This window comes from Formica exsecta, unplaced genomic scaffold, assembly GCF_003651465.1.
Source record: "Formica exsecta isolate Colony F162 unplaced genomic scaffold, ASM365146v1 scaffold176, whole genome shotgun sequence".
Classification (NCBI taxonomy): domain Eukaryota; kingdom Metazoa; phylum Arthropoda; class Insecta; order Hymenoptera; family Formicidae; genus Formica; species Formica exsecta.
This window is the reverse complement of record NW_021849077.1, coordinates 456,342-470,145: the sequence shown is the minus strand read 5'-3', so window position 1 is coordinate 470,145 and position 13,804 is coordinate 456,342. Positions and strand designations below refer to the sequence as shown.

The window sequence follows — 13,804 nt, the reverse complement described above, 5'->3', positions numbered from 1 at the left end:
GGTAAATATAGCGAATAGGGGACCCAGCCCCAATGACATTGACCTTGACATATGTTGTCAAGGACATAATTCTGAGTAACTTTTTTTTCTAATTTAATCGTCGCTCGTTGTTTACTACAAAGTTATGAACAATTAAAGATAGTGACTGACTGATGCTTGGGACATAAAACTGCACACATTTTCGCATGAATTATCAACTTTTACATCTAAAAACGAAAAGAAAATGATAGAGAGCCACCGTAGTTGTAAAGCGAGGTCCACCCTGCCTACCGGCGGGGTAGGTGCGGGAGGGGGGCCGAAGGCCCCCCTTATATCCCCTCGCGTGTGTGTGTGTGTGTGCGTGCGCGCACGCTTGCATGCATGTACTTTGCTATATTTCAAATTTTTTTGTTAATAACTTTTTAATAAGCAACGAGCGACGATAAAATTAGAAGAAAAAGTTATTCAGTATTATGTCCTTGACAACATATATCAAGGTCATTGAAATCGGTGAGGTCGCCCTTAATATTAAATTTTACCTTAAAATTTGTGAAAGTTAGAGCGTGTACAAACATGTCCCAAAAAATTCAAAATTTTATAAAAAATGAACTCTTTCACCGATTCTCATCAAATTCAATTCCAATCATCCTTTTAATGATACTCTAATCATGTAAAAATATTTAGCCCGATATCTCAAAATTTGTAGAAGTTAGAGCAACTATGCCCTTTTGATGCATATACACACATACATACACACATACAGACATTTTTAAAAAATGTGATTTTTCGACATTTTAGAACATTCTGAACACATTAGCATCAAAATCCTAGAAAAAAATTTTTTCGTGAAAACAAAGCTTCCTCTATAAGCAAAAATTTCATTTTTTACGAAAATTGTATTTACCACGCGATAATAGTCATCCTTGTAAACATCTCTAGCTAGACCAAAATCGCCGATTTTAATGACACGGTTCTCACGATCTCTTGCGGATACTAAGCAATTTCGACACGCGAGATCTCTATGAACGAAACGCAGATTTTCCAGGTAGCAACAGCCTCGCGCAATATCTTCGCACATGGCGAACAAATCTTGTAGACGTAGAGCGTGCGAATCTGACGGTTGCAAGTTTCTACTATCCCTCAAATATTGTAGCAGATCACCAGTTTCCATTAATTCCAACACAATTAATGGAGAATTTTCGTCTAAGCAGACGGCCAGCAATCTTAGCACATGTTTGTGTCGGAAGCGATTCATAAGCCTGGCCTCATCTAAAAACTTCTTCTTCTCTTGTGAGGAAACATTTTCTCCAAGCATTTTTATGGCAGCGGATGTCTCTATACCCGGTCTTTCTAAATTTTTCACTTTCCCTTGAAACACCTGCGAAATATTTAAAATAAATTTAGATTTATATTTCATTAAAAAATATATAGTTTAATGTCAAGTGACATTATATATTTCATTTTGTATTAAATAACTTAACGAAGAATACATAGTAGAGTAAACGTGTACGTTATTTCACAACAATTTTGCGATACTTACAATCTCTTATAAAAGTTATTTAAAAAAATGAGTATCTGTTTCAATTTCTGTTGATCTAAAAAAGTAATAGCGTATAACATTGCAGGGAAAAAATTAATTTTTATCATTCCGAATGCGCCGCTGCCTATACGTTTTTCTAATTTGATTTCTTCACGTTTGATTTCGATCACGATTTTCGGAATTACATTCCAACATAGGACTGTATAATGTATTGAGTTGAACGTTACCGTTAGGTATCTCATGTAAAGTCTCTAAGTCAGTCGTTATCGGAGGCAAAACTTGCTCGTTACTTTTCTTGCATTGTCGGTACACTGTTATAAAATTACAATATGCTTATCTAATAATATGCATTGCAAAATTTTTCAATAAGTAAATTAACTTTTCTTAGAGGATCTCTATATACTATAATACATTAAATATAATCTCTCTTTTTCTGAGATTAAATAATTAAATGCGTATCAAGCATACTTACAGTAATAAAAGTAGCAAATACAGATTGCAGTAACTATAGCGACAAGGCTTATGGATAGGTAATATTCCATAACTGTTATTCCAGGAGTGCTCGAAATATCACCTTTGTTACGCAAAAATGTACTCTTAATATCTTCATTTTATTTAAAAATTTTCTTCTACTTATAATTTAATTATTAAAAATTACTAAATTTTTAAATTTTGTAAGCATTTTTATATTTGAAACAAACATAATGTTATAATATCTTTCTTTGCTTACTTGTCAGTGTTGAAAAAGTAAATCTTCCATCAGATGGCCATATAAAGTTTTTCTCATACCTGGGATATTTCAGTATCAAACGAAACTCGTATCGAGTTCCTGGTAGTAAGTTTTTTATATAGTACAATAATTTCCCCCTTTTATTCTGCTCAAAGTCGTCAACAGTTTGCCACTCCTTCAGCTCAACATTTTTATATTCCAATTGGTTATCATTGAAACTAAGGCTAGGAATCCACGAGATACTCATACCGTTTATGCTAACCCCGCTTAAAGTTATATTGTTTGGTTTCGAATACATGTCCAATATGTTGCTCAAACTGTCACTATAATAATTGCTAAAGTTGACTGGATACATGTATGCGTACATATACACTGTATCTTTTTCCGGGTATCAACGGTTCGATTATCGTGAATAATTTGCCGTCTATCTTATGTTCGGTATCATTGATAAGTAGCTCGTTTTTTTGTGTCATATTGTTGAGAATAGTCCAATATACTTTGTAGATTATGGGCACGCAGTTTAGTTTCTCAGGTGGCATCCAATAAACTGCCGCTATCATAGGCGTCAGAGCATAAACTGTCACATTTTCCGGTCCGCTGAGCTTGCTTGGTTCAGTTCTCAGCATCACTTCTGAACTCCATAACGGGTCCATCGATAACTGACCAGAATAAAAATTGCTTATTATTAACAATAACTTGTACTCTGTAAACGGCGTTAAATTCTGAATCTCATAATATCGCTCGTACGTCTGCACCATGAAATTATCGAACTTGTTAAGCTCATTGTTTAAACAATAGCTTATGATGTTGATGGTATATTTGGTGCTAGGTAAGTTGTACTTTTTGCATCCGCTCTTAGGGACCGGCTCCGGAAGATTTATGATGATGCTGTTCGTCGTTACCGTGTACGTCGATTCTCCTACGTTGTAAACTTTGTTGTCAGGTATCAGACATCTTGTTGGAGGATACGATTGCAAAGATTTATCGAAAGCATAAAATTTAACCCTATAAAGCATTTTTATCTTTTGGATGTATTTGAATGCGTCTACACTCTCGAGAAGTGCATTTTTTTTCAAAACATATATATCAAAATTGTAACATGAAATGTAAATGTTTGTTTTGTCTATTGCTAAAGATTGAAAGTATATATTATAGCCAATTTCTTTGCTTTGTAAAATTAAATTGCACATAGAAACGTTAATGTCTGTTACAAAGAAGAGTTTCATGAATAGCCAATAAATTTGCGGCTTCTTAGTATTTATATCGTCAATTTTCATATCAACAAAATATATTATATTGGGTGAGAAGGGGCATATAATAGATAAATTCTGAATGATTTGAGCGTTATTTCCATCAAGATCCGATTGTATTATCTGAAGTTCATTATTCTTAGTGTAATTTGCCCAATATAAAATTCTAAAAAATATATGCATTATTTTACTTATTATAGAACATTATTATAACAATAGCAGAAAAAAATTATATATATAGTGAATATTTAAAATTCTTATAATTAAATTTGTGTTAATTTATTATTTCTTTATAACGGTAAAGGTCTAGAAAAAGGGCAACCTCACCAATGACCTTGACCTATGTTGTTAAGGACATGATCCTGAGTAACTTTTCCTTATAACTTAATCGGCGGTCATTGTTTATTAAAAAGTTATTAACAAATAAAGTTTGAGAAATAAAACGTACTTTTTACATGGGTTTGTAATTTCCACGCAAGAAGCGAGGTCCATTCGCATCAGGACCCTGATTTGGATGTAAAACCACATTTTCAGAAATAGGTTTGGGTTAGGTTATATCTTCCGGAAATTGGCCCCCCCGAAGGGAGGGGGGCGGAACTCACTGCGTTCACGCATACACTTTCCCATCCACACAACAATTCTGGGCTGAACCTCGCTTCGCGTTGTAAAGTATATGCATGGACACAGTGGGTTCCGCCCCTTTAGGGGGGGGGGGATCCATTTCCGGAGGATATAATCTAACCCAAACCTATTTCCGATTTAAAACTAAAATTTGGTTCGAGTTATGTTACATAACCCAAACCAAATTTTCGTTTCGAATCTAACTTTAACTTTAAATATTTCAAAAATTATAAGAGACCGCCGATTAAGTTATAAGGAAAAGTTACTCAGGATCATGTCCTTGACAACATATGTCAAGGTCAAGGTCGTTGGTGAGGTTGCCCTTTTTCTAAACCTTTACCGAAAATATTTTGCATTTATTTCAAATGATGAGAGTTAACATACCCTATAGACGGTAATGTAGTTAAATATTCACCGCTACGAAAGAATTTTATTTTCGAAATTTTATTATATTTTACTATGCCATTTTCCCACTTTGTTAAGTCGAGCTTTATGATGTGAGTATAAGGATCAAAGTCGTTTAAATTTATCCAGTACAGATTTCTTGCTACCCAGTCGATGCAGAGATAGAACGCATTATTTGGAAAAGTAGTTATTTTTGTAATATTGTTTTTATTTATCTCCAATATCATTAGCTCTCTCTTTCTGTTGCTCCAATAAATTTTATGCTCCGCTATCGAATAAGTGGCATCTATTACATCATATTGCTCAACTAATATAATTTTGGTTTTTGAATCCAGATCGCATAAATAAATTCCATTTATTGATACAATCAATACTTGCGGTACTGGATTTTCGTGCATAGTCGATACATCAATTAAATCTGTGTAAGGACCAGCACTAAGTTTAGTATGCGCTCGCACTTGAAAGTAATACGTTGTGTTAGGTTTTAGATTGTGCTCCGTGAACTCCAATATTGTAACTGAGATACTTTTGTTGTCGCAGATTTGAATCTCTTTTTGGTTCTCGACGAACCAACACTGCACTGTGTATCCTTGTATTACTTCATCTGTAAATTCAGGTTGATTCCATCTGTAAAAAAAATTAGATTTTAGCTTTTTTATATTTAGTAAAATTATAACAGAATCAACATTTTTATATATATGTGTCGTTAAATTTAAAAGAATACAGCTGAGAAATTAGAGTTTTTACCTGAATGTTACAGAAATGTCTTTTTCATTTAGAAACCCATCGAATTCGACAAATGCTCTGGGAGATGTCGGTTTCCTCAAAACGCTTTCTAAAAATTTTACAATCATACGTATTGGCACAATCATATACAAAAACATTAAGTTGACTATCACAAAAAAATAAAAAAAGAGAAGTTTTAAAGTAAAAATAAAAGTGAGAAAAAATAGGGGTAAATTATAAAATATAGAAATTAGCACAGCAAATGTTAAGATTTAAGATAATAAAATCATATATAAAAGTTTGCGTGTTTTAAGACTTAAGTAGTAAGTAAAAAAGTAATCGTTAATCCAGAGCAAAAACAAACATTAAAGCATTAAGCGTTTTTCGTTATTTTCTTATTGATTAAGAAATCAGAAGTACAATATTTGCAATTGTCTTAAAAAAAATAAACTATCAAAATTAAATAATATAATTGACTGCTTTATATTAAATCTTAATTAATTTTACATATAATATGTGGATTTTTTTTCCATTTTTTGCGGCAAAATAAAATTTATATTCTTCTCGGTGTTGAAAGATATTTTTTTTATATGTTATTTTTTTTTACTTTCTTTTAAATGTAAATTATATTTACAATTTCATTTGTCATTGACTTTTTCTGCTAATAATTTATGCATTTCTTTGCGACTTACCAATAGATTCTGGGATCATAGACATATTTGTAAATGGAATCTCATCAATTTTGTTTCTCACACTCACACTATCAGAATAACTCCAGTCAGATTCGAGGTTTTGTAAAAAGTGATAATCGTTGTTCTCGGATACTGGAATATCCTTTATAAAGTATAACATACGAAAAGAATTAAATAAGCACCGCTGGGCTAAAAACACGGCTACTTCCGGTACTTTTAATCATAAATAATATGAATATTAAGTAAATAGTAATATATGTAATAAGTAAATCTGCCATGAAATTTTTTGTTTGTTTAATCATATAAACGAGATATTTTTTTTTATATCTCTCCTGATTGATATCGTGTCTAAAAAATACAGTATAGTTACATTAAAAAAAAATTCTGTTTTTATTGTTTTTTATATGCAAGATCTTCTTGCATATCAAACATGATTCTTATATCAAACAGAAAAAGCTATCGTATACAAATTGACATAGCTGCGTCAAATAGATGTCAATAAGACCGTTTGGACCAATGTGCATGTAATGTAAATCAGTATGTGGTGGCTTAATGCTCGATGCTCGTTGATCCAAACGGTCTGTTATATATATGCAACTATATCAATTTATGTGTCTTATGTATATGTTGATAGCCTGAAGTGACGCAGAATAGATAAATAAGGGTTAATAAGAATTTATAACTTATAACCGTTTTTCTTAACAAATAATATATGAAAGTGTAGCTCTTTTTGATTGTTGAAACAATTTTGTTTAACGATTTAGTTTTTTAACGATGAGTTAGTTAATTTTTCCAAGGAACTTTAGCACAACTTTTCTTTTCAAAAAATTATTTGATACCATTAAAGTTTTTCAATAATGTTTGTACTTTAAAAATATAAATATTATAAATATTGTCTTTTTATAGTCATATAGAATTTATATAAATTCTTACAATATTTCTTTTCGGTTATCGCTACATTTTTTAACGCAAACAAATTCTGAAAAATATGATGTTATAATTAACCTATGTACATTACCTAGGTAAGATCGTATGCATATAGCTATGTAACGAATATATGTACAGTTAAATTTATATCTTAATTCAAAGACATAGCAAAAAATTGACTGGTTGCATAGATTTTTGATTTCTGTAACTATTTATTGTTAGAATTAATTTATACAACTCAAAATTCTGCATTATACTGATACTCGACATTGTTTCGATATTTAGTAGCTCTGTTCTGTTATATACGTATATATCGATCCTCAACATAAAAAAGGATGCTGACTTTCTAAATTAATTTTGTTAAATAAAAACTAATTTAGTACGGATCTTATTATACTAATAAATGGTTATGAATATTTAAACAAGTAGAGTTGTGCAAATTAGAAACTTGCACATTGCTTCCTCATCATTTTATCTTACAAAGCTTAAGCTGCTTTAAGCATGCGGATTTTTCAATTTTTGCTTCCTCATAGAAGAAGCTGTGTGAGCAGAATCAAAATTAAAATGAATTCTTTCACCGATTCTCACTAAATTCAATATCAAACATCCTTTAATAATACTCCATTCATGTAAACAAATTTAATCCAATATCTCAAATTTTCTGAAAGTTACAGCGTGTACAGACATTTCTCAAAAAATTCAAAATTTTATAAAAAATGAACCCTTTCACCGATACTCACCACATTCAGTACCAACCATCCTTTAATAATACTCTATTAATGTAAAAAAATTTAGTCCGATATCTCAAATTTTTCGAAAGTTACAGCATGTACAGACATTCCTCAAAATTTTTAGGAATATGATTTTTCGACGTTTTGGAATATTCTAAACACATTGGCATAGAAAACTCGAAAAAAGTTTTGTCACGAAAACAAAGCTATCTCTATGAAAAAGCAAAAAATAAAGAAGTCTTAGGAATTGAAGAAAAATCACATAAAAATCAGTTTAGATGTTACTGTATGTATGTATTAATATAAGAACACGGAGAAGAAACAAAAAATTATATTGATGTTCCAAAAATACTTATTTTTAAAAATAGCAAAGAGAGAGATACAAAGAGAAAGAGATAATACAGTCAAGTTTTAATACATCTTAATAAAGTTCAATTTTATACTACATAACATCCATTTATAAACAAAATTTCCAAGATTTATACATTCTTTTTTTTCCATAACATCACACATATTCTTCTAATGTTTTGTGTTATATTGTTTTATTTTATTATTATAAAGTCCATATATCTTATTATCATAAACAGTTTTAATTATTCAAATAAACTATTAGCTATAATAACATTTAATTATATTCAACAAAGCAATCTCTTACCCGTGTGAAGTCTGAATCCGAATAGTTTGACAAGACATCCGCTCTCGCTAACATTAACACTTTCAGTAAAACACATAATATTGTTTTTGACATAATAATTTTGTGTCTTTTTTTTTTGTTAATACTTGCGCTCAGTCAGCTTTTAATCCTTGGCGACTTAACTATGAATAGTGATTTTATCGATATTCTGGATAATGCAAATGTACTAATTGTATCGATGTTTTCTTACGTATATCGCTTTTGGAAATCTGTTTAATACATCAATCATAAAATCTCTTCCAGAGCTATTTTTCAAAATTTCTCTTTATAACCAATCACGATGTATCTTACATATCACTAAATTATAAAACTTTTGGTTAATAAATGCTCTATATATATATATATATATATATACTATGTGCGCTCTCGAGAGCCCACTATTCGTGCATGTCGTTCTTAACGGACTGTTGCATGAATGTTTGCATCATGTGGTTCTAATCAAGCAACACGTAACGCGCTTGCGTATTTGTGATTGGTGTCTATTATAAATCATCAGCCTAAATAATCGATTTAAATGAAGCACTTTTGCCGAACCATTATTCTTTATTTGCTGCATTCTTATGAGTTATTTTCTTTTCTGAAGATACTTGTCGCTGCTTTAAAAAGAACTACGCTTTCTAAGATTTGTTTATATTTATATTATTTATATTATCAATGAGTAATTAATGTTTATAAATAATATGTAACTATATATATCGTCACTAAATTATAAAACTTTTGGTTAATAAATGCTCAATTTTTTCTATGAAAACCAATGACGACGTTGAACTAACACGTATGCATTCGTTGTATCAAATTATAATATAAATATTATCAATCTCCCTCTGTAGTTTCTCTTAATATAATCTAGTAAAAAAGCAATCAAATGAAAAGAAACGTGCAATATGTAATTATTGTTCGAAATAATTAAATAAGACAACCAGAAAATTACTGAATTATAAATCTTTAACTTTTTCACTATTTATACGCCAAGTTTTACTAGATCATATATATTTTTTATATCTCTTATTTGATTAAATACTGCAACTATGTTTAACAATTGTTTTATATATATAGTAATTAATGTTTATAAATAATATGTAACTATATATATCGCGACAATAAACTTCGAAAAACATATTTCGCTGCAAGGGCATTTGCCGGCTAAGGTAAGGTTAAGTGTTCTAATGCTAATGAACCTAAGAGCTATGCAGGTAACATAGTTACTGGTAAGATCACCCATGCCGAAGAGGTCGAGGGGAGAGAATCAAACTAAAAGAGATAGTTATATTTATTATATCAAAATTTTTGAATAAGATGGAAACAAAAGAAACAATAATCGAGAGAATAGAAAAAAGGGGGCTTCAGTGGTTTGAACATCTTTTAAGAATGCTTGAGGAAATAGCCGCAGAAGATCTTCCGACCACAAGAAAAAGGAAGTGCAACAGGCTCCTACGATCTTGAGATCACGGAATTTAATAAGTTATAAAAATACAAAGACTCGAAGAAGAGGTTGAACAGTATCCCTACCGAGCAATTATAAACATGAAAAAATTAGTTCAATTTCGAAAAAATACGGTTAAAACTTTAGAAAAATGAAGTATTTATAATATAATAGACGTCCGCATTTCGGAAATCGCAATTTTTCATGTCGTATAAAGATATACCTAAGTTTTGTAAGAATTAGATTTGTTCATAATTCCTTTTTATTTAGAGGTCTGGTAGCACGTTCTAGAAATCGATTTCAATTATGTCGTATAAAGATATATCTAAATCCCAAGAGAGGTTAGAAACTATTTTGTATTTTTAGACTTTTGATTACAGTTTTAAATAGCACACTACACGTGATATAAAGAAAACTTAGATTTTAAATGCTAAAGTATTACATAATATATTGCGATTTTTTGTATGATGTTTTCAAAAAGTCTGATAGTATACCTTCTACTGAAGGATCATATAAAAGGATCGTATAAACGTGAAAGAATCAGTTAACGCTGCTAATGATTAGAAGTCCTTAGAAATTGAAAGTATACGGTTAGAATTATTAGAAAATTTATTATATTATAATATACATAGTACTCTATTCCAAAAATCAAGCAACATTTAAAAGAGATACATTAACCAAGCGACCTTCTTTTTTTCTAATGTAATCGTCGCTCATTGCTTGTTAAAAAGTTATTAACAAAAAAGGTTTGAAATATACCGAAGTACATGCACGGACAGGAAGCACGCGTGCGCGCGCACGCACACACACGCACACACGAAGGGGTGCAAGGGGGGCCTTCGGCCTTCCTCCCGAACCCATCCCGCCGGTAGGCAGGGTGGACTTCGCTTTACAACTTACAAAGTACATGCTGTAAAGCGAGGTTCACCCTACCTTTCAGCGGGGTGGATGCGGGAGGGGGGCCGAAGGACCCCCGAAAAAGTTACTCAGAATTATGTCCTTGACAACATATATCAAGGTCAAGGTCATTGAGGCTGGGTCCTCGTTTCGCTATATTTACCATATATATATATTCAAAATATTAAATTATATTATACGAATATATATTTCAAATTAATTTTAAATATTTTTAAAATAAATTTTTTCGCATTTCCGGCTTTTTATTTAGAGTTCTGGGTAGCATCCCATGAGATATAAAAGATATTGCAAGAGATATCGCCGTTTTTCGTATGATATTTTGCGAGAACCTGACAATATCAAGAGTACCTATCATCGGGTAATCATATGAACGTGAAAAAATTAATTGACGCTGTTAATGATTAAAACTCCTTTGAATTAAAAAAAAACAAGGTTAAAATTATAGAAAAATATAATAATTATAATAGAATAAATCTCCGTGTTTTGGAAATTACAATTTTTCTTATGTGTCGTACAAAGATATATCCAAAATATCGGGAGGGGTAGATTTTTACGCATTTCTGGTTTTTTATTTAGAGTTCTATTTTATATAATAGAGTTCTATTTTGTATTTTATATAACATACACATTTTGTAATATTCTAATAATATGCATCTTTTATTGAGATATCCACTCTTAAAAAAGCCTGTTAAATCGATACTCGCAAATATTGTTACCTCTCTCCGCGATGCTGATTAGTTATCTCGACACTGCGCTGTAGATAATTTTATGCAATATCCGTCTTTTTGTCATAGGAAATAATTCCATAATATTTCCCACGTGATTGTCCCACGTTTTTATATCGCCGCGATATGAAAAGTCGATCGAGTCTGACGACAAGAATCGCGTAGATCCTATCCAAGCCGTAAGCAGCATTTTGCAAGCAAAATGATAAAAAATACTATAATCAATGTTGAAATTGCATGGTACTATCAGTTCTGTAAGCTTGCCAAGACTTTGAACACTAATATCAGAATATTGATAGTTCTTTCTTTTTCGCGATATTCTCTCAGATGGCTGACTGCCAGATTTAAAAGTACACATTTATGAGACTTTCCGAAAGGATTATGAGCAAAATAAATATTCAAGAAATAAATAATATGCAAAACTATAATTTGAAAATAATAAAATAATATTTAATGTATATAATAATACGTTGAATACACATTCGTGATAGTTATTGGCTCTCGGCTTCTCTGTAGCTTCTGTGATCACCAGCGGTATCCAATCTAAAAATTCCTGACGTAGACGGCAAGACATTTAAAACTCATTCGGCATTTAACATATTAAGCTTTTAATATTTTTATCAAGTATTATAATTTATTGCAATTTTTTACCAAAAACAAATTGCATACATACATTTATAATAATGAAATGAAATATATTAATTGATCAGTATTTCTGTAGTATATTTATATATTCGTTTTAATTAATATAATTTATTTTAATAATAGCAAAGTCCTTAGATTTAAATTTAAATCTAATGTCTTATAGCTTAGATCAGAACCTAAGCGTCATGAGTGAAAGTACGCTATGTAGTACTTACCATCAAAGCGAGGTATTGATCCACGCAAATACAAGATTTCTGCCTGCTTGTCAATAGGTGACACTTGCTGTACGAGATGTTGTATGATACATAAAATTTTAAATAATTCTAATAAATAAAAAGAAAATGTCAGAAATATTTTATATGATGGCTATATAAAAAATAAGATTTATTGACTTAATAAAAATAATAATTTATAATGAACATAAATAGTAAATTATATATTTTATTACACAACTATTTATAGATATTTTTAAAATTAATTACAGATTTTTATGAAAGAAACAATTTATATATTAGAATTTTATAAATTATGTAATATAATACGCTTATATACACACATACTTGCTCACATTTTTTTATATATACATCGAGAAGAAGATTGAAGCTTATTATGAGAAGACCACTAGTTGTGAAGACCACACGGTTAGGTCGACGACATGAAATCACGTTAGCAGGTGAAACAACGAAGCCCATCTCGAGTTAGGCAGATAGTTCAAGGGTCGGTGGTTTTAAGTCCTTGACAGGATTACGCTAATTTTAGAAAATTTCCACGAGTTTCTAGTGCACTTAGTTAGTCACGTCGTTGCTAAACCCTTGTTGTGGTCCATAACTGCATCATTATTGTATTTCAGACAAATTTGTGCTAAATTGTTTTTGAATAAAACCTGCTGTAAATTAAATTAAAGTAGTTATCAAATATAATTACAATACTTTTTTGCAATTGCAAAATACATGGAATTTTATAAAAGCTTCAATCTTTAGAAACCTTATTTCGATTTATGTGAAATCTAATATGGAAGCGAAAGCACGATACATCAATATTCAATCAACGATGCGCCGCTTTTTGGTATCGCTATAACGTGTTAGGTAGTTCATTTTATATTTCACAACATCATTTATCCAGGCACGAACATGGGTATAAGATTCTTATCGTGTTTATTCAGGGCGTATGTATCCTTGCCTTCGCAAGGCTGCGAAAATAGAGATTTAGGTCTTTCTTTTTTCGCGTCGCGCTTCTTTCGATGTCGCTGCCACCGATCTTTACAGAAGATCGAGTATTTGCGGACCATGGGAGTAGGTGAGACGTATGTCTATCCCGTTGAAGGATTTTAAAAGGGACGTTATTCGACGATATCCATGTAATATCCGAATTTCGTTCCTTACATAAAAACTCGCATGTTTAACAACATACTAGTATAAATATCATCGCTAATATACATATGTATATGACGCGTATAACGCTATAATACATTTCCCAAAATATTAAGATTATTATGATTATTATGAAGATTATTATAAATTATTAAGAAATTGTGAACAAATAAGTACATTCTCAGATCGCGTTTTCTATCATGAATTAAATATCACAGTTATCAGATTACGCGGCAAGAAGAAAAATTATGAATTTATTATACACGTTATAAATTAAACTATATGAGTATGTTCGATAAAATATTAAATATGTATATATATTGTATTATCAAAGCAATATAATTTTAAAATTATGTGCAACTATTAAAATATTGTATGTAAAATAAATAAAAAATGTTATTTTAAAAGTGTAAAAAGTGAAATGAAAA

General features: G+C 30.6%; 1 protein-coding gene across 1 annotated transcript in view; it reads right to left on the bottom strand.

Annotated features, from left to right (window-relative positions):
• LOC115233534 (proto-oncogene tyrosine-protein kinase ROS-like) overlaps positions 1-8,622 on the bottom strand; it is a 10,959-nt gene extending 2,337 nt beyond the window's left edge. Inside the window, 10 exon segments of the mRNA XM_029804016.1 lie at positions 884-1,359; positions 1,626-1,690; positions 1,692-1,830; positions 1,992-2,093; positions 2,250-2,604; positions 2,606-3,665; positions 4,505-5,152; positions 5,273-5,360; positions 5,944-6,085; positions 8,257-8,622. Coding sequence (XP_029659876.1) covers positions 884-1,359; positions 1,626-1,690; positions 1,692-1,830; positions 1,992-2,093; positions 2,250-2,604; positions 2,606-3,665; positions 4,505-5,152; positions 5,273-5,360; positions 5,944-6,085; positions 8,257-8,349 — 3,168 coding nt within the window. The 5' untranslated portion in view covers positions 8,350-8,622.
• Positions 8,623-13,804: the final 5,182 nt, after the last annotated feature.